Source organism: Macaca nemestrina, chromosome 2 (genome assembly GCF_043159975.1).
Source record: "Macaca nemestrina isolate mMacNem1 chromosome 2, mMacNem.hap1, whole genome shotgun sequence".
Lineage (NCBI taxonomy): Eukaryota > Metazoa > Chordata > Mammalia > Primates > Cercopithecidae > Macaca > Macaca nemestrina.
The window spans coordinates 24,072,065-24,100,010 of record NC_092126.1 but is presented as its reverse complement, the minus strand read 5'-3'; the positions used below and the strand labels follow the sequence as shown (position 1 = coordinate 24,100,010).

The following is a 27,946-nucleotide window of genomic DNA, read 5'->3' as shown; positions in this document are numbered from 1 at the left end:
CAGTGGGAGTCACACGTGCTTTGAACTTTGTGGAAGCAGGACGAATAATGGGAAATAAGGAAATACTTTACTTTTTGCTTTTGGTGTAAGCAAACATTTCATATCATCAGTATCCTATTTCTAAAGTTAATGGCTTTGCTGTTGAGATTTGCAAAAATAAAAAATACATATTATCTTGTATCTAATTATGTGATTTTCCTCCTATTTTCTAGGAGGTGTGATTGCCTATATCAGTTCTTCCAGCTCAGCCTCAAGCCCTGCCTCTTGTCACAGTGAGGGTTCTGAGAATAGTTTCCAGTCCTCCTCCTCTTCTGTTCCATCTTCTCCAAATAGCTCTAATTCTGATACCAATGGTAATCCCAAGAATGGTGATCTCTCCAATATTGAAGGCATCCTGAAGAATGATCGAATAGATTGTTCTATGAAAACAAGCAAATCGAGTGCACCTGGCATGACAAAAAGTCATAGTGGTGTGACAAGTAAGTTACTTTAGTTTTCTAAAGCTCGCTGCCATAAGTTGCAAATGGGGCTTATTTTATCTGCTTTTCATATAGGGGGCCATTATATTTCTGGGTACAGTTTTCGCTCCCTGCTGGGTGATCATACATCTGTAGTTAGGGAAGAAATCAGCGATGATTTTAGAAGTTATAACCTAGGGGCTGTCAAATTCTTGCCTCAGAGCAAGATATGTGGTTATGTACTCTGCCTGGCCCTGCTCCCTCTAGGGTACCCTCTTTTACTACATTTCACAGTTACTTTTCTTCTGGACTACTAGAACTAAGTCTTGTTTCTAGAACAGAGTACTTGCTCATTGTGGGAAGGGGTTACATTAGTGAAACTGGAGTTGGGAACATTTGGGATTAGGAAATGTTGGATTGGGATAACCAAATGAGTAGTGGGATTTGGACCTATCTGGCCCCTGTAGGTGAAGTAAACTGACACGGCTGCCTGTGGAGAGACATCCCTTTCCACCTTTTATTGATTGACTTCTCTGCCTGAATTCTTAATTGTTATCCAGAGAATTGGTTTCTTAGTTCTGGTTGCATGTCTGATGTAAAGTAACTCTAAATTTACAAAATTTCTTATATCATGCTGACAGGTCTGGAAAAAAAATAAATTTACAAAATTTCAGTGTAATTCTAAAATCAGGAAAGGAAAAATCCAGGTCTGTGAGGTGTTTTTGTCAGTGCCATAAGCTGTGTTTAAAAGAAAATTATGGCCGGGTGTGGTGGCTCACACCTGTAATCCCAGCATTTTTGGAGGCTGAGTGGGGCAGAGCCCAGGAATTCAAGACCAGCCTGGGCAACATGGCAGAACCCCATCTCTACTAAAAATACAAAAAAAGCTTGGTATGGTGGTGTGTGCCTGTAGTCCCAGCTACTTGGGGGGCTGAGGCATGAGAATTGCTTGAACCTGGGAAGTGTGTAGGTTGCAGTGAGCCGAGATCACGCCACTACACTCCAGCTTGGGCGACAGCGGGAGACTCTATCTTAAAAAAAAAAAAAAGAAAAGAAAATTATGATTACTTTTGATTTGAAAATATTTTTCTTTTACATTATGAAAGTAGATACATATCTTTTAAAAGCTCTTACAAGTTGAATGAAATAAAATATCTAATTGGAAAGAAAACAGACTCAGTGTTTCTTCTTGCTTTTTACTTCATGTCCTTTTGTGTCCTAGAATTTAGTGGCATGGTTCTACTGTGTAAAGTCTGTGGGGATGTGGCGTCAGGATTCCACTATGGAGTTCATGCTTGCGAAGGCTGTAAGGTAAAGCATGCTTTTATTTCTTTAAGCAACTGATTCTGGGATAAGAAGTTGGGTTTAGATTTACCAATTTCCACAATTGATAATCTGAGAGAGAGTGAGAAGTCAGCTGCTCTTTTTAAGTTCTAAGCATTTTATGTAGTGTATAAGCATAACTTGTTTTGAAAAATATTTGTGTGTGTGTGTGTGTGTGTGTGTGTGTGTGTTTTGAGATGGAGTCTCTGTTGCCCAGTGAGGTGGCACGGTCTCGGCTCTCTGTAGCCTCCACCTCCCAGGTTCAAGTGATTCTCCTGCCTCAGCCTCCTGAGTAGCTGGGACTACAGGCACCTGCCACCATGCCCGGCTAATTTTTTGTGTTTTTAGTAGAGACGGGGTTTCACCGTGTTAGCCAGGATGGTCTCGATCTCCTGACCTTGTGATCTGCCTGCCTCGGCCTCCCAAAGTGCTGGGATTGTACAGGTGTGAGCCACCGCACCTGGCCTGAAAAATAGTCTTAATTCAGTGAAAGTATTTCTTTTTTCTTTAAGATTTTGAACAAAGTAAATTTGCTGTCTCAATTAAACATACTTATTGTGTTAAACCAAGTGCACCAAATGCTCATTCATTAATGTGTCAAGCACAGTTCTAGGTGGTAGTGAAATAACAAGGAACAAAACAGACCAGGCACTACTCCTGCCTTGTTGGAACTTAGTTTAAACCAAACTTTGAATTAGGTTTCATCACATACTTTGACTTAATGACACATCAGGTACTGGGAGCTGGGAATAATTCCTAGATACTTGAAAAAAATGTGATATCTTAAGAAATAATGCCAAGTGAGTAAAATAATCCTGAATATAAGTTGAGCCCTTGGGAAAGCTAGTTTATTTGTAAGTTTAGTTGACTATTTTCTAGTTATTGCTATTAGAGTATTGGTCAAATAATTCCAAGTGAGATGGTCTCTACCTCCCTACCTGTATACAGGGAGTCTTTCTCTCTTTTTAAAAAACTTGGCACAATCTTTTCTCCTGAGTATCAAAAATTAACGTGACAAAGACACATGTTCTTGCTGTTCTCTGACTTGAGGCCACAAGCAGGAATCTAGTTTGGCAAGACATGATGAGTAAACAAGATAATGAATATACATGATGGGAGAGGAAATATTTTCAAGTGTGGCTCTGAATGAATTGTGAGTTTGCCAGTTTTTCTTTTTTTTGAAAGGGAGTTTAGCTCTTATTGCCCAGGCTGGAGGGCAGTGGCACCATCTCGGTTCACTACAACCTCTGCCTCCTGGGTTCAAACGATTCTCCTGTCTCAGTCTCCCGAGTAGCTGGGATTGCAGGCACATGCCACCACTCAAGGCTCTTTTTTGTATTTTTAGTAGAGTTGGGGTTTCATCATATTAGGCTGGTCTCGAACTCCTGACCTCAGGTGATATGCCTGACTCGGCTTCCCAAAGTATTGGGATTACAGGCGTGAGCCACGCGCCCTGCCAAGTTTGCTAACTTTTAATGGCTGGGTAACTTTGTAAGACGAGTCAGTATTTTTTATAGATGTAGCATTTTTTTTCATTGTTTAAAAAAAATTCTCTCTCTCTCTCTCTCTCTCTCTCTCTATATATATATATATTTTTTTTTTTTTTTAACAAAAATGTGAAGTAATATTGGGGCAGGCATTATTATTCTTATTTTATAGCTAGAAAATAAAAGCACAAACTGAATGAGCTGATTGTGTATTCTTGATAAATACACATCTGTGCAGTACTCTTAAAGTTAAATGTGTCTAGTTCAGCTCTTGTATCTAAATCAAGTGTATAGTACACAATAATAAAATATAAAAATGTTGTGTCCCATGATTACATAGCATAGATTCAGGAAATGTGTTTAGTTGTCATATAACAGGAAAATGCAGTTTAAAATAATTTTGGTAATTGCATTCTTGAGTTTTCTGTCCTCCCTGGTACCATGAAACTGGAGATCTTTGAAGACCTATCACAGAATATGTACTTGAATTGTTTGTGGAGTAAAGGCAGCTGTTTGTAGCCATCTAGTTGGGAACTGTCTTTCCTTGGATAGTTAGCTACTCTGTTGGTGTGTGGTATAACACTTACCTGTTGCTGACATGTAGTCAGTGACTTCTGACATGTATAACAGGCCTTGCCAGTGTCAGCAGGTAATGATCGAGGAAGACCAACTTCTATGAATGTAATCCACAATTCTAGTGAGGGGATTGTAGTTATCAAACATATTTCTCAGTGAACTTTTAAGCAGTCATTCAGGCTGAGTGCAGCGGCTCAGGCCTGTAATTCTACCTCTTTGGGAGGCCGAAGCTGGAGGATTGCTTGAGGTGGAGTGTGAGACCCACCTGGGCAACGTAGGGAGACCCCATCTCTACAAAAAGTGAAAAAGCTGGATGTGGTAGCACATGTCTGTAGTCCCAGCTCTTGGGAGGCTGAGGCAGGAGGATTGCTTGAGCCCGGGAGTTCGAAGTTGCAGTGAACTATTATTGCATCATTGTACTCCAGTCTGGGTGACAGAGCGAGACCCTATCTCTTTAAAAAAAAAAAAAAAAAAATGACTGGGCGCGGTGGCTCATACCTGTAATCCTAGCACTTTGAGAGGCCAAGGTGGGTGGATCAGTTGAGGTCAGGGGTTCAAGACCAGCCTGGCCAACATGACGAAATCCTGTCTCTACTAAAAATACAAAAAATTAGCCAGACATGGTGGCAGGTGCCTGTAATCCCAGCTACTGGGGAGGCCGAGGCAGGAGAATCCCTTGAACCTGGGAGATGGAGGTTTCAGTCAGCTGAGATTGTGCCACTGCACTCCAGCCTGGGCTACAGAGCAAGAGTCTGTCTCAAGAAAGCAAACAAACCAACAAAAAATCAGATTGGGAGTGGTGGTGGCTTATGCCCTGTAATTCTCACACTTTGGGAGGCCAAGGCCAGCAGATCACTTGAGCCCTGGAGTTCAAGACCGGCCTCGGCAACATGGCAAAGCCCCATTTCTACAAAAAATACAAAAATTAGCTGGGTGTGGTGGCGCATGCCTGTAGTCCCAGCTGTTTGGCAGGCTGTGGTTGGAGAATTGATTGAGCCAGGGAGGTCAGGGTTGCAGGGAGCTGTGATCATGCCACTGCACTCTAGCCTGGGCAACAGAACGAGATCTTATCTCAAAAAAAAAAAAAAAAAAAAAAGTCATTCATACTTCAAGAGTTTTGGAATTTGTAGTGAATAAAAGTATGAGATGGAAAATGTGCAGACTGCAGACAGGGTCTGTTAACAGGGTAGTGTGGTTGTTGCAAGGGGTGCTTTGGGTAAGGCAAAGAATCTCTAAAGGGAAGAAGAATTTTGTTTGGTTGGTAGGTGTTAGGTTACTCATGCCAATCAGAATGGAATTGAATTCTGTGTGTCAACATTGTATTTCCCTCTATCCTAAGACATAGTGTTTCCCAGATAGCGAGTCATACACTGGTATGGACTGTAGTTCGTCATGTATATTAGATAGATATGGGAACAGTGTTTATAAGAAGTTCATTTGGGTGTTTTTAAATGGGTAAGTAAATCTTCCTTTGTTCTTAGGGTTTCTTTCGGAGAAGTATTCAACAAAACATCCAGTACAAGAAGTGCCTGAAGAATGAAAACTGTTCTATAATGAGAATGAATAGGAACAGATGTCAGCAGTGTCGCTTTAAAAAGTGTCTGTCTGTTGGAATGTCGAGAGATGGTATGTACCTAGTTTAAAGAGTGTTCCTAAAGTGTGTGGAGCTTGGCTTTTATTCCTCAGCATGAACCAGAGCTATAAGCCGGTTACCAAGAACCCTCTTTTGTTTAAGGTGAAGCAGAAAACACATTTTCATGCTTTACAAGACACCAAATTGATTAAAGTCATATTTTAGCATTATCATCCCAGAAACAGTTTTTGGCTAAACTTTGGTGGTTGTTACTACCTCTAAAAAGAGCCATTTTTTTTTTCTATGCAATTTGATTACTTTTTATTTTTTTCCTAGAAACAATGGAGTTTAAAAACATTTTTTGTATGGCCGGGCATGGTGGCTCATGCCTGTAATCCCAACACTTCGGGAAGCTGAGGCGTGTGGGTCACTTTAGGTCAGGAGTTCCAGACCAGCCCTGGTGAAACCCCATACCTACTAAAAATACAAAAAAAAATTAGCTGAGCATGATGGCATATACCTGTAATCCCAGTTACTCGGGAGGCTAAGGCAGGAGAATAGCTTGAGCCCAGGAGGTGGAGGTTGCACTGAGGTGAGATCATGCCACTGCACTCTAACCTGGGTGACACAGTGAGACTCTGTCTCACTGCAGCCTCCATCTCCCGGGTTCAAGTGATTCTCCTGCCCCAGCCTTCTGAGTAACTGGGATTACAGGTGCCCGCCACCACACCTGGCTAATTTTTTTGTATTTTTAGGAGAGACGGGGTTTCACCATGTTGGTTAGGCTGGTCTCAAACTCCTGACCTCGTGATCGGCCCGCCTTGGCCTCTGAAAGTGCTGGGATTACAGGCATGAGCCACTCACTGCGCTGGGCCAAAAAGAAATTGTTTTTTAACTTGTATTTTGTTTTTAACCAGAAGCCCAAACCTCACCATAGCTTTTCTCGATACAGCAATCATTTCCTCTTTGTTTTTGATTTCTTAACATTACTGAGGATCTCATTTCTTCTTACATGAATTCTCTCTCTTTCTTAGCTCTGAGATGGTAAGGTGCTTTTGGGGCACAGATTCTGAACACATGGAAAAGAGATGCAAAATTGAAAGAAGCATTAGGGTCTGGAGTGGAGGTAGTTGCTCACTTCTGGCATGATCTATTCTCATGCAAAATAAAATTTGGAGTAATTTGTGGGACTATAAGTATTATCTGTGGATGACATTATTGTAAGATTGGACTCTTCTATTATGCTTATTCATTTTTTGGATAATTTTTTTTTTGTGTGTGTGTGTGTGGTTTTAAGTAACAACAGGTATGAGGTTTTCAGAGGGACCAGGAGGGTTATTTAAGAATTGTTAAAAATGAACTTCGTATTTATCTAGGGAAGGCCCACTTAAGCAATTCCTTAGGTTACTCTAGTATCTTACTGATACAGACATAGAATATTGCAATAAGGAGTTTCGTGTTTTTTTTTGAGATGGAGTATTGCTCTGTTGCCCAGGCTGGAGTGCAGTGGTGCCTACTCAGCTCACTGCTACCTCCTCTGCCTACCTGGTTCAAGCGATTCTCCTGCCTCAGCCTCCCGAATAGCTGGGACTACAGGCATGCACCACCACGCCCAGCTAATTTTTGTGTTTTTAGTAGAGACGGGGTTTCACTATGTTGACCAGGCTGGTCTTGAACTCCTAACCTCAAGTGATCCACCTGCCTCGGCTTCCCAAAGTGCTGGGATTACAGGTGTGAGCCATCACTCCTGGCCAAGGGTTTCTTGAGTAACAAGTTTCAGCAATTGATGTTTTTTCAATTGCCTGAAAAGTTTTTTTTAATGCTAAAAGTACTAGTGCTATAAAAATAGTCGATGGATATTGTGATTGTCCTAAAAGAATAAAACTGACAATCATTTGCGAAGGGAGGAGTAGAGGTAAAGTATCAAACATGATTAAGTTGTTTGTTTTTGGAAGCAGTAATGTCAGAGCCTATGATTAGATTAACAAGGCTTTCTGGGCAAGTATACTGAATTTTTATTGTCTCTGTATAAATACTAGACTAGAAGGAAGCTTTTGTTTCTCCTAGTCTCCAATAGGATTATTGGAGACAAGACACCTAAGACTAGCTTCTAAAAGAGTAGAGGATGACTTATCTCATTTTTAGTTATTTCACTGGTTTTAATTAAAATCTACCAAGTTTATTTTTCAGTAAGTACATTTCTACTGGTTGCGGAATTTTTTTTAAGGATTTTTTTTTAAAGAGGCTGGAAGACAGCAGATAATTTAATAGTTAAATCTTGAGAGTAAAGTTACAAAAAATGAATTGACAAGGGCCAGGTGTTCAGGGAATGTTTGTACCTACCAGATTCCATTAATGGTAATGGATGTATGTAGCTGAATCACATGCCTTCCTGGGAACAGTCCTCAGCTTTGTTAGTAAGGAGCTGTGTAGTAATACTGGTCTGCTTCAAACTGGTTTTCATTAGCTAATTTCCTATTTCTTTTTTCTTTTTCTTTCTTTCTTTTTTTTTTTTTTTTTTTGAGATGGAGATGGAGTATTGCTCTGTCGCCTAGGCTGGAGTGCTTTGGCACCATCTCAGCTCACTGCAACCTCTGCCTCCTGGGTTCAAGCAGTTCTCCTGCCTCAGCCTCCAGAGTAGCCGGGACTATAGGCGACCGCCATCACACCTGGCTACTTTTTGTATTTTTAGTAGAGACGGGGTTTCACCATGTTGGCTAGACTGGTCTCAAATTCCTGACCTCAGGCAGTCCACCCACCTCAGCCTCCCAAAGTACTGAGATTACAGGCATGAGCTACTGTGCCCGTCCAAATTTCCTATTTCTTTTCTTAGACTTTGCTTATAAAATAGGTAGGAGATACATTTCCTTAACTTTGTTTTGGGGGAAACTGGAAAATTTTCTCTCCCTCTCCTACTTCCTTTGGTGTATCAAGACCAGCAAGTTTAGAAAAATGTGAACCAGAAATGTGTAGACTCATTCTTTATATGTATGACTAGAGGCCATAGCTATTGGATAATTTTGTGTTATTCTTTTATACAAAACAGGTCTTATTTAGAATATAGATGTTAAATATCTTTTTCTTCAATAGCTGTTCGGTTTGGTCGTATTCCTAAGCGTGAAAAACAGAGGATGCTAATTGAAATGCAAAGTGCGATGAAGACCATGATGAACAGCCAATTCAGTGGTCACTTGCAAAATGACACATTAGTAGAACATCATGAACAGACAGCCTTACCAGCTCAGGATCAGCTGCGACCCAAGCCCCAACTGGAACCAGAAAACATCAAAAGCTCTTCTCCTCCCTCTTCTGATTTCGCAAAGGAAGAAGTGATTGGCATGGTGACCAGAGCTCACAAGGATACCTTTATGTATAATCAAGAGCAGCGAGAAAACTCAGCTGAGAGCATGCAGCCCCAGAGAGGAGAACGGATTCCCAAGAACATGGAGCAATATAATTTAAATCATGATCATTGTGGCAATGGGCTTAGCAGCCATTTTCCCTGTAGTGAGAGCCAGCAGCATCTCAATGGACAGTTTAAAGGGAGGAACATAATGCATTACCCAAATGGGCATGCCATTTGTATTGCAAATGGACATTGTATGAACTTCTCCAATGCTTATACTCAAAGAGTATGTGATAGAGTTCCGATAGATGGATTTTCTCAGAATGAGAACAAGAATAGTTACCTGTGCAACACTGGAGGGAGAATGCATCTGGTATAGTGAAATCAATTTTTTGCTTACATTGTATCAGGGAAAGCTTTGAAAATTTTATTTGGGAGATACGCTAACCTGGGGGGATGGTGTCAGAAAACCTAAGGAATTTACAGACTTAATTTTGTACAGTATTTTAGGTCAAATAATTTTAATAAACATCATTTGATGAATGACCTAATTTCACACCCAGCTAGGTACAAGCATGTGATTTGATTGATCTGGGATTGGGATTAGGATTTTATGTAAAATATTATTCATGCACAATTGGTCCTTTAATTCTTGGAAATCCCTTTGAAAATTTAAGCATTCTGATTAATTAGTACCTTACTAGCTTTGGAATTTTCTCAAAGGGCTGAACTTTTCGCTTGCCATAGTTAAAAATTCTTTGATTTCTATAGAAAGAGGTTTTTTTTTTTTTTTTTTTTTTTTTTTTTTTAAACCATTTTTATGCCAAAAGATCTTTGGGTATAGAACATAGATGTTTTATTGTTTGATAAATTTAGGAGTATTTTAATTTCATAGGCTAGTTTCTAAGGATTTTCTCAGACTTCATCTTATGAGATGACTTAATGTTGGTCATATCATTCAAGCTTTTCTATTTTTCCATCAAATACGACATTCTACATGAAAGTACAGTGTTCATATTCAGCCAAAATTCCATCAAAAACAACAGTACCACACCATTTCCAGTTTAAACCATGAGGTCCTTTGATAGTACTTGGTATTTTCTACTGACAGGTAATTAAAGTCGTCTTTTTCATTTTCAAAATAGTTGACTCTACCTCAATCTTCATTAAATTTTTTGTTGTCATTTGCAGTTATTTGATTCTGTGGACCTTTTGTTAGGCTAAGTAGTTGCTTTTTTATTTTTTGTTTTGTTTTGTTTTGTTTTTTTAGACAGTCTTGCTCTGTTGCCCAGGCTGGAGTGCAGTGGTGCGACCTCAGCTCATTGCAAGCTCTACCTCTTGGGTTCAAGCACTTCTCATGCCCGGAGTAGTTGGGATTGCAGGCGTGTGTCACCATGCCTGGCTAATTCTTGTATTTTCAGTAGAGACAGGTTTCACCATGTTGGCCAGGCTGGTCTTGAATTCCTGGCCTCAAGTGATTCGCCCATCTCAGCCTCCAGAAGTGCTGGGATTACAGGCTTGAACCACCATGCCTAGCCAAGTGGCTGCCTTAATGAAGGAAAAATCTGTAGGCATTTGGGTTATGATTTCATGATATTCTCCATGGTTTTGTAATCATCCCATTCCTAGATTTTGTGTGGATTTAGTGAAAATTTAAAGGCTGATTTTACTAATAGAATATACAGAATGTGTTTCATCATCTTTTTGGTGTTTTTTAAATAACTTCTTGGCTTCCTGTTTTCCCTCACCTAATCCTCATTTAGAAGGCGCACCTGTATGTGCAGTCTTTGTTTCCTAATTGAACAAGTAGAAGTCAGTGATCACACCATTGTTTTTGAAACAAATGGGCAGTGACTTTTTTTTTTGAGTCTCATTCTGTCACCTAGGCTGGAGTGCAGTGGTATGAACTTGGCTCACTGCAACCTCCGTCTCCTGGTTCAAGCGATTTTTCTGCCTCAGTCTCCCGAGTAGCTGGGACTACAGGTGCACGCCACCATGTCTGGCTAATTTTTTTAATTGTTGGTAGAGACGGGGTTTCACCATGTTGGCCAGACTGGTCTTGAACTCCTGACTTTGTGATCCGCCTGCCTCGGCCTCCCAAAGTACTGGGATTACAGGCGTGAGCCACTTCGCCCGGCCAGGCAGTGAGTGACCTTTTTAACAAAACGAGACACCTTGCTGTTTTTTCCTCTTGGAAATTACAACATTGTAATTCTGCCTATTTAGAAATAAGGGATTTTTGAAATGTTAACTAAATGTGAATTTGGGCCTAGACCTGTGACTTCTAGCTGTGTTGGACAAATCACTGAACCTCTCGGAGTCTCATTTCTCCACCTAAGAAATGGAAATTACAGTCTGCCATAAAAGATTGAGAATCAAACAAGTGAATTTGTTTGCAAAATTATAAAACACCATATACTAGCATAAGGTGGCAGCAGTGTTACAAAATAAACTCTTAAACCTGTGCAACAGGTGTTTGAAATAGCTTGATATAGATGGTATTTTTGCTTAGGCTATGTTTTTTTAATGATAAGTTAATCGCTATTTATATTAGGTTGCCAAGAGGCTTTCTACAATGTGGTGGGCAGCAAATGGATAAAGTGCTAATATTTCAGTAGATTTTACTTGTGTTTTGGGGGTTAAATTCATGTTGGGGTTTCTGATAATTGAGATGCCGCTTTTGACATTTCTTTACCACCTCTTAGTATTTAAGAGTTTTTCCGCTTTGTGTATACCAGGTTTGTCCAATGAGTAAGTCTCCTTATGTGGATCCTCATAAATCGGGACATGAAATCTGGGAAGAATTTTCGATGAGCTTCACTCCAGCGGTGAAAGAAGTGGTGGAATTTGCAAAGCGTATTCCTGGGTTCAGAGATCTCTCTCAGCATGACCAGGTCAACCTTTTAAAGGCTGGGACTTTTGAGGTAGGTTTTATTTATCCTGAATATTGATGCAGGCAGGGCATGTAGTATTTTATTTTCATGGATGTTTTAATTCTTTTTTTTTTTTTTTTTTGAGAGAGAATCTTGCTCTGTCACCCAGGCTGGAGTGCAGTAGCGTGATCACAGCTCACTGCAACCTCTGCTTCCTGGGTTCAAGCATTCTCCAGCTTCAGCCTCCTGAGTAGCTGGGACTACAGGTGTGAACCACCACGCCTGGCTAATTTTTTTTTTGTATTTTTTTTTTTTTTGTAGAAACAGGGTTTTGCCATGTTGCCCAGGCTGGTCTCAAATTCCTGAGCTCAAAGCGATCTGTGCACTTTGGCCTCCTAAAGTGCTGGGATTCCGGGTGTGAGCCACTGTGCCCGGCAGATGTTTTCATTCTTTTCTAAGTCAGTATTTATAGTCCAGAGTCTGAAGCTATCAACAAAATAATCATCATCTCAGGGTTTTGGGAAGAGACTTGGTAAATCCAGAATTGTTTAGGATTTTGTGTTTATTTTTTACTTATTATTTAGGATTTGAAATATAGGTATTCTGTATCTCCAGCATATGAACTCCTAAGTTCTAGTATTCCTTTCAGATGTGGACTTAACAAGTTTCTGCAGTGTTAGACACCTCCTGAAAGCCTAGCCTAGCCTAGCATTTATTGTATTCGATACAGAATAAGAAGGGCAAATAGAATGTGGTTTTTGTTTTTTGAGAGACTGTAGAATATTTTGGGGGATATGTCAGACTTTTCTTGTGTGCCACCTTAGCTCCTCCTGGCTTCACCTTGCTTCAGGATCCTTGGCTACTTTTCTGTCCTGCTTCTCTTGCAACACTGTATCCTGCCTGAGCTTGGGGTAGTCTCTACTGTTTAACTTACAGAAGTGCCTCTCCTGGTTCTTAATTAGGTGTCTTTCACTTTCTGTCTGCCCCAGGGCATCCCTTTTGCTGCCAAGGTGTGAGATGCCTTGGGACCTAATTAAGGATAATTCTGAGATTGGGTTGGTGAGAGGAAGTTGATGTTCGGTGGGCCAAATCTTTGAACCTTTGATGGATGGGAGAAGTGAGCCAGGGCTGTATTTTCACTTCTTCTCCCTGGATCTAGTATAACGGAGGGAGTGAGGTAACTAAGTAATATAATTGTTAGCTGATTTAACTTGGATGTCAATTATAACATGGCGCTTAGAACACTTACTGTGATAGCTTTCTTTGTGGATAGTCTCTTTGGGTTATGGTTTCTTGAAGCAGTTTAGTTAGACTTCGTCTGCTTCCTTTGCCTTGGCTGCATTTGATGTGTTGATGTTTCGAAGTGTTGCTGCATTGGAATTTTGCTCTTTTTACTTAAGGCATAGAGGCCATGTGGTATACTTGGCAGCCTAAAGAGTTTCTTTAATGCCTTTGGCCAGGGCCCAGTTTTAAATTTACTGGCACTATTTCTTGCTCTAATTTTATATTGCATTTCAGAATCTTTGTTAATAGAGTGGCAGAGTATCTTTGCCATCAGTGGCTATAATTTCTTTTGATGTTCTTCTTGGAGTATTTATTGCTTTGGTAGAGAATTTGTCTTAAGAAAGTGGATTTGGGACCGGGTGCGGTGGCTCATCCTTGTAATCCCAGCACTTTGGGAGGCCAAGGCAGGCCAATCACATGAGTCCAGGAGTTTGAGACCAGCCTGGGCAACATGGTGAAACCCTATCTCTCCAAAAAATACAAAAATTAGCTGGGTGTGGTGGTGTTTATCTGTATTCAGCTATTCAGGAGGCTGAGGTGGGAAGGATCACTTGAGCCTGGGAGGTTGAGGTTGCAGTGAGCTGTGTTGGCACCTCCAACCTGGTAAACAGAGCAAGACCCTGTCTCAATAAATAAATAAATAAATAGGCCGGGCGTGGTGGCGCATGCCTGTAATTCCAGCACTTTGGGAGGCTGAGGCAGGCGGATCACCTAAGGTCACGAGTTTGAGACCAGCCTGGTCAACATGATGAAACCCCATCTCTACTAAAAACATAAATTAGCGGGCGTGGTGGTGCGTGCCTGTAATCCCAGCTTGTTGGGAGACTGAGGCAGGAGAATCCTTGAACCCAGGAGGCAGAGGTTGCAGTGAGCCGAGATTGCACCACTGCACTCCAGCCTGGGCGACAAGAAGAAAACTCCGTCTCAAAAAATAAAATCACTGGGCGTGGTGGCTCACACCTGTAATCCCAGCACTTTGGGAGGCCGAGGCCGGTGGATCACCTGAGGTCAGGAGTTTGAGACCAGCCTTGCTGACATGGTGATACCCTGTTTCTACTAAAAATACCAAAAATTAGCTGGATGTGGTGGCACGCACCTGTAATCCCAGCTACTTGGGAGGCTGAGGCAGGAGAATTGCATGAACTTGGGAGGTGGAGGTTGCAGTGAGCCGAGATCACGCCATTGCACTCCTGCTCGGTCCACAAGAGTGAAACTCTGTCTAAAAATAAAATAAAAATAAAACAAAAAAATAAAATGGCTTTGAGTAAAAGTAAACCCTGTTTTTCTTTGATAACTTTCTTTTATATGTGTGGGATGATTCATAACTGACTTGAATACTAAGTTATTTATTATTGCTGTTAGACTTCTCCAAATACATTTCTTTTTCCTTTTACAGGTTTTAATGGTACGGTTTGCATCATTATTTGATGCAAAGGAACGTACTGTCACCTTTTTAAGTGGAAAGAAATATAGTGTGGATGATTTACACTCAATGGGAGCAGGGGATCTGCTAAACTCTATGTTTGAATTTAGTGAGAAGCTAAATGCCCTCCAACTTAGTGATGAAGAGATGAGTTTGTTTACAGCTGTTGTCCTGGTGTCTGCAGGTAAGCAAGCTGGTTCAAAATTGTGCCACACCTAGCATATAGTGACCAACTCAGGAGAAGGTGGCATTTAACAGGTTCCAGAAAGTTATATGGAGGGAATAAGGCCTTAAGGAAGATGCTAAGTTGTATGGCCCTGTTATTTTTATGTAACTAATTTTTTCATTATAACAATACATGTCAAAGTGCTATAGGAATAAAGTAGTACTTATATCTAGACCTTGTATTTACCACTGTTAGTCTTTAGCTTTTTGTTCATAATTTTTTTTATGAGTCTAAATCTTTATTTCATGGATTTGTTAGAACAGTATGTATCTCCAGGTAGGTGGTTCTAATATGAATTCCAGTTTTTATTCAAATACAATGTGGGATACTTGAAAACATTAAAAGTATCAAGAGGTATTTGTATGGTTTGTTGCAGAGAAATGTGAATTAGTTTTAGGCTTTAGTCCAGCTCTGCCATTGAATTTTGTGGGTAACTTGGGTAAGTAACTTTACTCTTTTGGGTCTTGGATTCCTTCCTCATCCTGTCAAAGGAAGGGGTTGTACCATGTGAGCCTAGTATGGTGTCTGGTATAGAAGAGCTACTCAGTCACTATTTGAATGAGTGAGCAAGATTTTTGAGTTTTTAATGTTTATTTATTTATTTATTTATTTATTTATTTTTTTGAGACAGAGTCTTGCTCTGTCGCCCAGGCTGGGGTGCAGTGGCCGGATCTCAGCTCACTGCAAGCTCCGCCTCCCGGGTTTAGACCATTCTCCTGCCTCAGCCTCCCGAGTAGCTGGGACTACAGGCGCCCGCCACCTCGCCCGGCTAGTTTTTTGTATTTTTTAGTAGAGACGGGGTTTCACCGTGTTAGCCAGGATGGTCTCGATCTCCTGACCTCGTGATCCACCCGTCTCGGCCTCCCAAAGTGCTGGGATTACAGGCTTGAGCCACCGCGCCCGGCCTTTTTAAATGTTTATTTATATGAGTCATTTATGATGTTTCCCAATGTCCCTGCCATCTTGCATTAACATTACAGTTATTTCTGACCTAAAGTGTTTTGATTCAGACAGTACCCATTAAGGCAGAGATTGTTACTCCCAATAACAAATTGGAAATTGAGACACTTTCCTGGGTATGTCTAAGTAAGTGCCAGCTATTTTTAGGTATCGTTTTATTTCCAACATTTGTTGGAAATTTTTTAGTATTTGGTTATGACTTTGTTTCCCATTTGCTTCCTACTGTGTAAAGGGCACGGTGCTAGGCATTGTGAGAGTTATAAGTTATGGCCTCTGATTATGTGACGAAACCATAAATTAGTAGCTTTTTAAAGAGAACAAGTTCGTGGCTGGGCGTGGGTGCTCACGCCTGTAATCCCAGCACTTTGGGAGGCTGAGGCGGGTAGATCACCTGAGGTCAAGAATTTGAGACCAGCCTGGCCTACATGGTGAAACCCCATCTCTACTAAAAATACAAAAATTAGCTGGGCATGGTGGAACATGCCTGTAATCCCAGCTACTCAGGAGGAGAATCGCTTGAACCCGGCAGGCGGAGGTTGCAGTGAGCTGAGATCACGCCTCTGCACTCCAGCTTGGGCGACAGAACGAGACTCCGTCTTAAAAAAAAAAAAAAAAAGAGAGAACAAGTTATTTGTATAATTTTAAGGACCTTACCTCAGCAGAATAAAGACATGCCATTTGGTAACATAATTTGGCTACGTTTTCTGACCAGCTCTACCTGGATAACTGAAAATGTGTGTATAACATGGGAGTAGTATGAAAGAATATGTCAATAAGGGATATCTGTTTTATTGCTAACTTAAAATGCTTCTTGCATTTTACCTATCATTTGCAGAATCTCTTGATAAGTCATTAGTATTGGTTTGAGTTGACATCAGATTAATAAATCGATTATTTTGAAACCAAAGATAATCAATACTTGTTAAATTATCTGATGAATATGCCTTACCTACTAGGTGCTCAGGGAGAGACAAAAAGCTTTAAGGCACAAGCTTGCTAAGTGTTTTCATTCTATTTGGAGAGATGGAACTACACAAAGAGCTTTATGCTACTAAACCGTGTAGTTCTGACTGAGGTAAGTTGGAGTTGTAGAAAGGAAGATGAAATCATCTTGGAAGGCTGTGTGGGGAAAGATAGAAGTGCAGCTGGAATTTGAAGGTTGAATTATTAGGCTTTCCCAATGAAGAAGAGATGGAAATGCATGGGAGAGTACGAGATAGGGCCAGGGAAAGGTTAGGTGGCCAAAGCCTGGAGTGTACATCAAGGAGGAAGGGGGACAAAAGCCTTCAGAGTTAGGGGAGCACCAGTTTATGGACTAACAGCTATGAGAACTAAGCAGAGAGGTTTTAAGCAAAATATGGGGCAGAAGAAAGTCTGTGTACCTTCTTAAGTAGGAGAGTGATCCGGTTGAACAAAGTGACGTTTAGCATTAATTCTGCATTATTACTGTGGTGGGTGGATTAGATAGGTAAGTTATTAGTGCTAGAGAGTTAGGTTGAGAAGCTTTTGAAAGGACACCAGGTATGAGGCAGTGGGGTGAGCTCTTCTCAAATAAATTAAGGCAGGTGAGATGAAGTAGCAGGGCCAACATCCCAGAGGTAGTTCAGAGAAAGAAATGACAGCAGAGGGGTAGAGGGAAACTCTCTATGCCAGGAACCTTGTTATTTCATTTATATTTTCTCTAGGAGCATGATATTTAGTTTGATTTAATCTGTTTTTGAAAAAGCCTTTTTTTTCTGATTATAAATTTAATATGGGTTCTTTGAAAGTGTAGAAAATATTAAAATGGGAAAAAAAAGGTTATAATATCACTACCAGAAAAGATCACTATTAATATTGGGCGTCTTTATCCATTTACCTATCCATCTATCCATTCACCTATTTGTTTATGTAGGATATATTTTAAAAATGGAAATATTAAGTGCAAAAGAGTGATTGTAAAAGAATACAGTGCAAAAAACTCTCTTTTGTTAGGTCACTATATGAACATATACAAGTACACATTTTTGAAGTTTCATGTAAAATTTTAATCCTTACCACTTAAAAATTACTAGCTTTTTTTGTTGTTGTTGTTTGTTTGTTTTTTTTTTTTTGGAGATGGAGTTTCACTCTTGTAACCCAGACTGGAGTGCAATGGCTTGATCTCTGCTCACCACAACCTCCCACTCCCAGGTTCAAGCAGTTCCCATGCCTCAGCCTCCAGAGTAGCTGGGATTACAGGCATGTGCCACCACGCCTGGCTAATTTTGTATTTTTAGTAGACACGGGGTTTCTCCATGTTGGTCAGGCTGGTCTCGAACTCCCAACCTCAGGTGATCTGCCCGCCTCGGCCTCCCAAAGTGCTGGGGTTACAGGCATGAGCCACTGTGCCCAGCCAAACAGCAGCATAAATTACTAGCTGTTTTTAAGCAGTATCTAGGCAGGAAAATAAAATTCAAAAGCTACAGAAGAGTTTAAAATGAAAAGTCTCTGCTGCTTTCCTCTACTGCCAGCCTGATTCCTCAGAAAACTGGATTTCTTAACATCCTTCTTTTTAATTTCTGGTTGTTGACCACCCAACTCTGAATACAATGCTTATATCTGTATATCTTTCTTTTTTTGTTTTTGAGACGGAGTCTTACTCTTGTCGCCCAGGCTGGAGTGCAATGATCTCAGCTCACTGCAACCTCCGCGTCCCAGGTAGCTGGGATTACAGGTGCCCACCACCATGCTCAGCTAATTTTTGCATTTTTAGTAGAAACGGGGGTTTGCCATGTTGGCCAAGCTGGTCTTGAACTCCTGACCTCAGGTGATCCACCCTCCTTGGCCTTCCAAAGTATTGGATTACAGGTGTGAGCCACCATGCCCAGCCAATACGCCAATACCTCTTTTTATTTAGTAAGTATAACTTATAAATAAAAGTATCCTTTTCCCTCTCAATTTTCTTATGTTTTATTTTGTAATTTACTTTAATGATTTTATTTGTAATTTTAATATACTCACAATTTTTGACCTTATATATAATCTTTTGGATAGTTTAGATAGAATCTCTTCATTGTTCAGAGACACTGTTTTTTCTCTGTGCTCTGACTTTGCTGTAACATTCCTTTTATATAGTCAATTAAAACATTTATATCTTGTTCTATAACTGTTTGTCGTGGTTTGATCAGTTGATTCCCAAAGTTGAAAAGTCAGAAGTCAGCATTTATAGTATTATGATTGTGTAAATACTGCTTACAGTGTTCACACAGTGAGGTTGAAATGGTAAAGAATAATGGAAACCTCTTCTCCAAACCTCTGCACCTTGAAGGGTGATGTTCCTTGTATCAGGGAATGAATGGATAGTTTATTTCAGTTCTCTATTAATTGTTTAGAATTAAGTAACATAGTTTGCTTTAATCTTTAAAATAGCTTTTTCTTTTTGGGAATGTATAGTTGTCTTCTGTTGTTTTGGGGTTGTCAGACGAAATGCTAATTTCTATGTATCATTATATAATTTTATCCTCACAGTAGATCCCTGTGAGCTGGGACATGTTATTCACAGTTATACAGATAAGGGATTTGAGGAAGAGAGGGATTAAGTAATTTACCCAACGTCCATTTTTAATTACTGGCTAAGCAAGTATTTGAACTCCCATTAGTCTGGCTTCAAAGCCTTTCCATTATACTACTTGTTAACAGAATAGCTCTAGCTGCCAAGGGGGAGAAAAATCTCAAACATGATGTTTGCCTGTAAGATTGGAAGAATCCCGATATCATGGAAGGGGGATTATACCTGGAAGGTAAGTTTCTTTTCAGGTTGTTTAAAGTAACAGCAGTTACTTCCAGTTGAAGGTTAAGGACTGGCATGTAGGTGTGAGGTCAAGGCTCATTTACATACAGATTTTAGTTGTCTTCATAGAGATTTTTGTTGAAGGTTTGACTTTCATCGTGTAGGAAGTGAAAATAAATAGAATATTTGGTGAGGAGTACAAGCTTGGGAGTGTGATGAAGAACCAGCAAAGGAGAGAGAAGATAGATATGTAATAAGTTAAACTCTACAGTACTAGTGTAGCATTTAGTGCACCATTTAGAAGATGAATTTCCACTTCAACATGTGTACTCTTAACATTATAGTCTCCAGAAGATTATTTACCATTCAACCAGGTATGTACCTTAGGTTCTTTGGCCTGGAAATCTTAAAAACCATGGTTTTAGAAATTGAGACTTTAGAAAAATTTAATACAGTCTATGGTTTTAGATGTAGGCATCGATTTCCCTGAAGTTGTGAGTTGTATAACAAAGCATAGGTCATGTAAACACAAAATAGCCACTGAAAGACCAACGACTTAAAAACATTTTTAAATTTTTTGTGTGACTTCCTACACCTGTCCAACTAACTACTAATAATACTAGTTCCCACTCAGGTATCTTCGCCACTTATCAGTTGTTTCTTTCTTTGCCCATCTAGATTATTTTGTTTGTGAGAATTACTGTCATTCTTTCTCAGTTTTCGGTATTATAAATTACTAATCATATGAGTGAAACCAGAGTTACGTGTCACTTAATGACGTAAATATGTTCTGAGAAACGCATTGTTAGGCAATTTTGTCATGGTGTGAACATCATAGAGTGTACTTATATAAACCTAGATGGTATTTCCTACTACACACCTAGGTTTTATGGTATAGCCTATTGTTACTAGGCTGCAAACCTGTACACCATGTTACTGTGCTGAGTACTGTAGGCAGTTTGTAACATAATAAGTATGTGTGTGTCTAAACATATCTAAACAAAGAAAAGGTACAGTAACAATAGATATGAAAGATAAAAGCTGGTATACTTGTGTAGGGCATTTACCATGAATGCAGCTTACAGGACTGAAAGTTGCTCTGGATGAATGAGTGAGTGAATGATGAGGGCATGTGAGGGCCTAGGATATTACCATACATGACTATAGACCTAATAAATACTGAACACTTAGGGTACACTACATTTATTGAAAGTTTTTTTCTTCAGTAATAAATTAACCCTAGCTTACTCCGTTTTAGTTTATAAACTTAAATTTTTAAAAGCTTTTTGAGTCTTGTAATAACACTTGGCTTAAAAACAATACATAGTACAGCTATACAAAAATATTTTCTTTATATCCTTATTCTGTGTGCTTTTTTCTATTTATAATTTATTTTTTTACTTCTTAAACGTTATTGTTAAAACCTGTGACAGACACACACATTAGCTTAGCCCTACACAGGCTCAGCATCGTCAGTATCACTGTCTTCCACCTCTATGTGGTGTTCTGCTGGAAGGTCTTCAGGAGCAGTAATATGCATGGAGCTGTCACCATCTATCACCTTCTGTATTTCTATGATAACAGTGCATTCTTCAGGAATATCTCCTGAAGGACCTGCCTGAGGCTGCTCTACAGTTACCTTTTTTTTTTTTTTGAGTAGAAGGGATGGGCGAGGTGGCTCATGTCTGTAATCCCAGCACTTGGGGAGGCCCAGGCTGGTGGATCATTTGAGGTCAGGAGTTCTCAAAAAAAAAAACAAAAAATAAAGCAGAAGGACTATACTGTAAAATAATGATAAAAAGTATAGTATAGTAAATACTTAAATCAGTAATATAGTTGTTTACTATTATTAAGTGTAATAGGTTTGCTTACGCCAGCATCACTATAAACGTGTTAGTTATGTGTTGTGCTATGATGTTATGACAAAAGCTGCAATGTCACTAGGCGATAGGAATTTTTCAGCAACGTTATAATTTCATGGGACCACCCTTTTATATGTGGTCTGCCATTAACTGAAACGTTGTTATGTGGCACATGACTATTTTGTTCTGTCAGAATGTAAGCTCCTTAAAGGATTTCTGGTTTTGTTCACTGCTGATTTTCAAGCACCTTAGAACAGTAACCAGTACATATATTTAATAAATGTTGGGCAAACGATTTCATCAAGTGAAAGGAGGTTATTTAAAAAAAACAATTACTTGACTATCAAAGGCAAGAGAGACTCTTCAAAGCATTACTGAAGGCTTTATTTTTATAAAGATAACTTATGATTGGCCAAAGTTAAATGTCAAGAGAAAGAGATCTCTGCCAGTAGTTTTGTCTGAAACATTGTGACCCTCCCCCTCCCCCCACAAACCAATATCCAACTTTTTTTTTTTTTTTTTTTGAGACAAGATCTTACTCCGTCACCCAGGCTGGAGTGCAGTGGCATGATCTTGACTCACTGCAACCTCTATCCCCTGGGTTCAAGCGATTCTCGTGCCTCAGCCTTCCAAGTAGCTGGGATTACAGATGCCAATCACCATGCCTGGCTAAATTTTGTATTTTTAGTAGAGACGAGGTTTCACCATGTTGGCCATGCTGGTCTCGAACTCCTGACTTCAGGTGATCTACCTGCCTTGGCCTCCCAAAGTGCTAGGATTACAGGAATGAGCCACCACGTCCTGCCCCAACATTCTTTTTGTTTTTTGAGTCACCCAGACTGGAGTGCAGTGGAATGATCATGGATCACTGCAACCTTGACCTGGGTTTAAGTGATCCTTCCACCTCAGCCACCCAAGTAGCTGGGACTATAGGCATGTGTCATCATGCACATTCAATTAACTTTTTTTTAGTAGAGACTAAAGTCTCACTATGTTGCTCAGGCTGATCTCAAACTCCTAAGCTCAAGCCATTCTCCTGCCTCGGCCTTCCAAAGTGCTGGAGTTCCAGGTGTAAGCCACCATGCCTGGCCTTTTTTTCCAAGAAAGAATTAGCACATAGTTATAATCAAATTTTGTTAAATATAAGATAAACTGGCCAGGTGCAGTGGCTCATGCCTGTAATTCCAGCACTTTGGGAGGCCAAGGCGGGTGGATCATGAGGTCAGGAGTTGAAGGCCAGCCTAGCCAAGATGGTGAAACTAAAAATATAAAAATGAGCCGGGTGTGGTGGTGGGCGCCTGTAATCCCAGCTACTCAGGAGGCTGAGGCAGAGAATTGCTTGAACTTGGGAGGTGGAGGTTGTGGTGAGCCGAGATCACGCCACTGCACTCTAGCCTGGGTAACAGAGCAAGACTCCATCTCAAAAAAAAAAAAAAAAAGATAAACTTATTTTTTATCATTTTTCTGCATTTAATCAAACCTTTCTTTTTTTGCCCTTTACTATTAAATTTTAGTCCTTGTTTTAAATACTTGCATTGCAAATGACCTTTTTCAGCTACCACTTATAATGGAAGACCTCCTCAATATCCTTGTTAAAAAACGAAAGGGAATGAATGGCCAGAAGTTTTGCTTCCTTGTAGAAGTTAGAAGTCTTTTTCTTGTTAATTACAACCTCCCGTCTGGGGGACCACTGAATATTTTTGTGTACTCCTGCCTCCTGTTACAAAGGGAAAGAAATACTTTTGCTGATGAAAAAGTCTATGGGTGACTTATAGGTTTGCCTAATTTTAAGATACTTTATTGCAGGCTTATGCCAAATGACTGGTTTATTAACATATTGTATGAGAAATTTAATAAACACAATATGCTAAATGAAAGTGAATGTAGGGTAACATAGCAATAAAGTTGCATAGTGTATTAGTTACCTATAACTGCATCACAAATTGTCCCAAAATTCGGGGGCTTGCAAATGCAAACATTTAATCTCACAGTTTTTGAGAGTTAAGATATGATATGAGAGATAGGATATGATACGTGCCTCTGACTCAGGGTTTCTTAGGAGGTTAAGTTGAGGACAGGGCTGTGGTCTCATATGAAGGCTTGAGTAGGGAAGGATCTACTTTCACTTGTATGTAGTTATCGGCAAGATTCAGTTCCTTGCAAGCTGTTGGACTGAGCACCTCAGTTCCTTGCTGACTGTTGGCTAGAGCCCACTCTTAGTTCCTTGCCATGTGGGTGGGCCTCTCCACAGGGTGGCTCACAGCATGGCAGCGGTTTTTCTCAGAGTAAGTGAGCGAGAGTGTACCTAAGATGGAGGCCACAGTTTCTCATAAGCTAATCTCAGAACTGACATCCTATCACTCTTGCCATACTTTTTTTCATTAGAATTTAGTAAGTCTCGGTCCACTTAATAGGAGGAGATTGCACAAGGGTGTGAATACCAGGATGAGGGGATCATTGGAGGCCATTTTAGGGACTGCCTACCACACGTGGTGACATACAAATGGAAGTATATTCCATATGTATTGAAAATATGTTTATATACTACATTATTTTATTTTGCTAATTAGAAGCAGTTGAAATCAGATGACATCTAATTTTAAAAAGTCAGAACCTCTGTTTTTGTGAATAAAAATTCTTAAGCAGTAAAGAATTTTGATTTATCAATGTTTTTTGTGATATATATGCTTTATAATATATAGTAACTAGCTAACGACTTGTTACTGAGATTCTGAGAAATGTGTCAACTTTTGCCTTTATTCAAATGTATAAAACCTTGTTTTCTATTCATTAGTGACACTGATGAGCAAGAATTTTATTTATATTTAATGTTAATAATTTATCCTGTCTTTCATATTTCCCTATTCCTGATCTCTCTTAGATCGATCTGGAATAGAAAACGTCAACTCTGTGGAGGCTTTGCAGGAAACTCTCATTCGTGCACTAAGGACCTTAATAATGAAAAACCATCCAAATGAGGCCTCTATTTTTACAAAACTGCTTCTAAAGTTGCCAGATCTTCGATCTTTAAACAACATGCACTCTGAGGAGCTCTTGGCCTTTAAAGTTCACCCTTAAGGCCTTTGTTTATTTAAACATGAACTGATGGTAACTGTACATTTTGTGCTAAAATGCTTATTTATATGTGTATACCATATGTGGAGATAGAAAAGACCTTTAAGACAATAAAAGATTGTAGGCTATCTCTGTAATCATGCAATAGCTGTTTGGATTGAGAACTCTTCAGCCATGATTAGACGTTGACCGCATCTCCCTGACAGACCAATCAGCTGTGTCGCACTTAAACTGGAGAAGTTACACTGAAGTATAATCACACTGAATGTTAGACTTTTTCATCTGCCAAAACCAAAAACCATTTTGATCTCCCTGTGGTATAAATATGACGCACAATCACAAGTGTATGAGGACTTAGGAATTAATCCTTTGTGGTAGGAGTTCTGTTGAATGATGGAAATCTTATTACTACCACAAGACTATTTGATCTGGTAATTGGAGACTTTGGGATTTAGGAGATCTCCATGTCTGTATTTTACTCTACCACTGTTAAAGTGTGTGGTCCTGAGTAGTTTACTTGCTTGTGGAAAATGAGAATTGATAGTGTCCCCAATGCCCCACCTCACAGAGTTACTAAAAAATGTCTGTAAAGCATATTTACCTCTTGGGAGATAGGCACTATGTAAATAAGGTAAAATTTTTTGTTATTATAATTATTCATAACAACATTCTTTTCTTCTTTCTAAGCCTTTCTGGGAAATCATTTCACAGTCCACACCAACCATATTATTCAGGGTTCCTGCATATGTGTGGGGTATCCTACTGATACACACATACTCGAAGTTTATGGGTATAACAAAGACATAGTACATGTACATAATATGTATGTGAATATAGTTAAATACGTTTCTTCACAATATTTTAAACTGTGAAGAACTTTATCATACAGTAAACTTAAAACAAGAGGTGTCAAAAGACCCAAATTAGGTGCATTTTACCTGTTGATGATGGCATAACCATTGCTTTAAAATGTTTAGACAGTAGAACATTGAATTTATGCTCTATTTTTGTTTATTTAAGCAACACTTAATGTAAAAGTGCAACAGGCAATTGAGTCCAAATTTCCACGACAAAAAAAACCCATGTATTTTAGTTCATCTTTGGCAAAATCTTTGGTTCAGGGTACTAGTTGTTTAAAAGTTGATTCATATTCTTATCTTGTGCTGAAAAAGGTTGCATTGCTGCCCCTTATACACATGCTGCAGCTTGATGTTAAAGAATTTTTATTCTTTCAGAAGAACTATTTAATGTTTAAAGAAACTGTTTAATATGATGGCGTGTGTGTGTGCGCGCGTATGTATGTTCTGAGTCCACTTCTTTTTTCCTAAATAACACTACAGGGATTTTGTCATATTAGATTTAACTTATAATTTGAAAAATCATCTAGTGTGTGACCTACAGGCTTAGAAATGGTATAGTCAAAAACATTTTATCCACATTTCTAATAGTGGACTTGATTAAATAGATAAGATCAGCATCTGTTTATGGTAGTAGGAGAAATAGCCAAAGTTGAGGATTTTATGTATGTTTTTCTGTTTCCCTGGAAAACAGCAATTAATTGGATTTTTTAGTAAAGAATGCCTTCTATATAATGTTTGGATTATATAAAATTGTAAAAACGATAAGAGCCTGCTTTACTGTACTAAGCCTGTTACTTTCCTGACGTGTGAGCAGAATGCCTTATTTTGTAATCTTGTTTAACTTGTTGCTACTGGGACTTGATTTACTGTGGCACTAGTTAAGTAAGTTAAAAAAAAGTTAAACCCTCTCATTATTAAAGAGGAAAGGCAATGGTGATGTCTGTAATACAATATAAACCATAATTGTGATTTACCTTAAGTAGGTATAACTCTTATGGGATATACAGTATAGTTTTTGTGAATCTTTACATGATAGCATTATCTTTTTATAATTTTTTTTTCCTAAGATAAACAAATGCATAGTTTTCTTCTATGGGGGATAGAAACAGCTTTTTGAAGTAATATTGAAAACCTCAAAGATCATGTTGATTCTTAATTTTTGCCTTTTGCATAAGCCTCTTTATAACATGTATCTTTAAAACAATTAAGTCTTTAGGAATGTGTAACCAGAACTATGTTAGTATTGCTTATAAAACTTTAGTTAGGTTCAATATATACATATATACATCTCTATATAGGTATATAGATTTGCATTTTGTCTTGTAAAATTTTATTTGAATAAATTCCTCCTGTAGGTAATGGGAAACAAAATTAATAGTTCATATGTCACTCATAGCTTTTCTATATTTGAAAGTAGCCCAATATGAAACTTCTGATTCTAAAATTAAACCAGCAACCTATTACAAGCACATTCTTTGATTGAGTCATTGGTTATAAACGTACTAAATGCAGAGAAGACAGCCAATTTAGGAAACTTCCGAGTTGGTGGGACACTGTTGATTAATAATGTACTGTATGAATTAAGTGATGCTTTAACTTTGATTTTACATTTTAAAGTTAAAATGTGGGCATTATGTCAGCAAACTTAAGGGCATTATGTCAGCAAGCTAAAACATTTTTTTTCTTGTGCTTTTAATGTATCTCTTTACATGATCTGAGAGAGGATTCAAGTTGATAGAAATAGCTGAGGGGAAAAGAGGAAACATCTTGGGATGAAGCTTGTTCTTATGGTGATGGTTTAATTACAGATTTAAAAATTAGAAGGAAATTTCAGTGGATTAAGTGTATAGCTTTCATATCTACATTTCAAGAAATTACCATTGTAAACTTGATAAGAGATGATTTATTTTATGTAAACATCTTTGCAAAGCAAGGTGTAGCAGCTCAGCTAGATTTATTACTGTGCACGAAAGTAAATACCTATCTCAATTACTCTTTTTCTTTTCCAATATAAAGTTTGCTGAATGTACAAGAAGAGTTTATCACTTAGGATATAGAATTTTTTTAGGGGTTGGGGGGAGGGGATCTGTCAGGAAACTATTACCTATAAAAAAAGATTGACTTGATTCGATCCAAAAGATAAAACTTGAAGCTATTCTGGAACTAACATGGAAAAATGAAATGGCTATTGTTTAAAAAATGATAGAAATACATTGTTGATGGGATATGAGTTAAGTTTATTTTCTACAAACTGTAATTGATGAGGACATGGATAATATCTTCATGTTTCTGAGAAGTGATCTGTATGTGGGGGGAGGGGATAATAAATATTTCTAACCAACTGTGGTGTTTGGTGTCTAATCTACCTTGCCATTTTTGTAAAACTATAATTTAACTCACTACAAGTATCCCCTGAGCATAGCAGGATCTTTTATGTAAATCTCTGATTCAGCTTGGGGAAATGTGTGTATATATATAGATATATATGTGTGTGTATATATATGTGTATACACATATACATATATGTATATATATGTATGTGTATACACATATACATATATGTATATATATGTATGTGTATATACACACACAAAGGGCTTAAAAAAAGATTTTAGGGTTTAGAGATTCCAGCAAGGACTGTTGCTATTTTCTATAATGCCAACTGAGTAACAGTTCGTTGTGTGTAATAAGGTAGTCTTTCTAGGAAGGAGATGTGAGAGAGGAATGGGGTACTTGATAGAACCAGAAATCACCCTTGGCCATGAATGGGGTAGGGTGCCTCAGCAAGACTACTAACCTCTTTTTCCTTTCCTGTCTGTTCCCATGTTGGCAAAATTAAGATACTATTTAAATCTGCATTGTCTGCAGT

At 38.9% G+C, this 27,946-nt stretch overlaps 1 protein-coding gene across 3 annotated transcripts in view; it reads left to right on the top strand.

The window, feature by feature from the left end:
* LOC105488925 (nuclear receptor subfamily 1 group D member 2) overlaps positions 1-27,418 on the top strand; it is a 36,670-nt gene extending 9,252 nt beyond the window's left edge. For all 3 annotated transcript variants that reach the window (XM_011753438.3, XM_071090823.1, XM_071090822.1), the window contains exons 2-8: positions 213-479; positions 1,681-1,769; positions 5,326-5,470; positions 8,508-9,136; positions 11,502-11,687; positions 14,317-14,527; positions 24,024-27,418. In XM_011753438.3, the coding sequence (XP_011751740.1) occupies positions 213-479; positions 1,681-1,769; positions 5,326-5,470; positions 8,508-9,136; positions 11,502-11,687; positions 14,317-14,527; positions 24,024-24,220 (1,724 nt within the window). In that variant the 3' untranslated portion in view covers positions 24,221-27,418. The remainder of the gene's footprint in view (positions 1-212; positions 480-1,680; positions 1,770-5,325; positions 5,471-8,507; positions 9,137-11,501; positions 11,688-14,316; positions 14,528-24,023) is intronic.
* Positions 27,419-27,946: the final 528 nt, after the last annotated feature.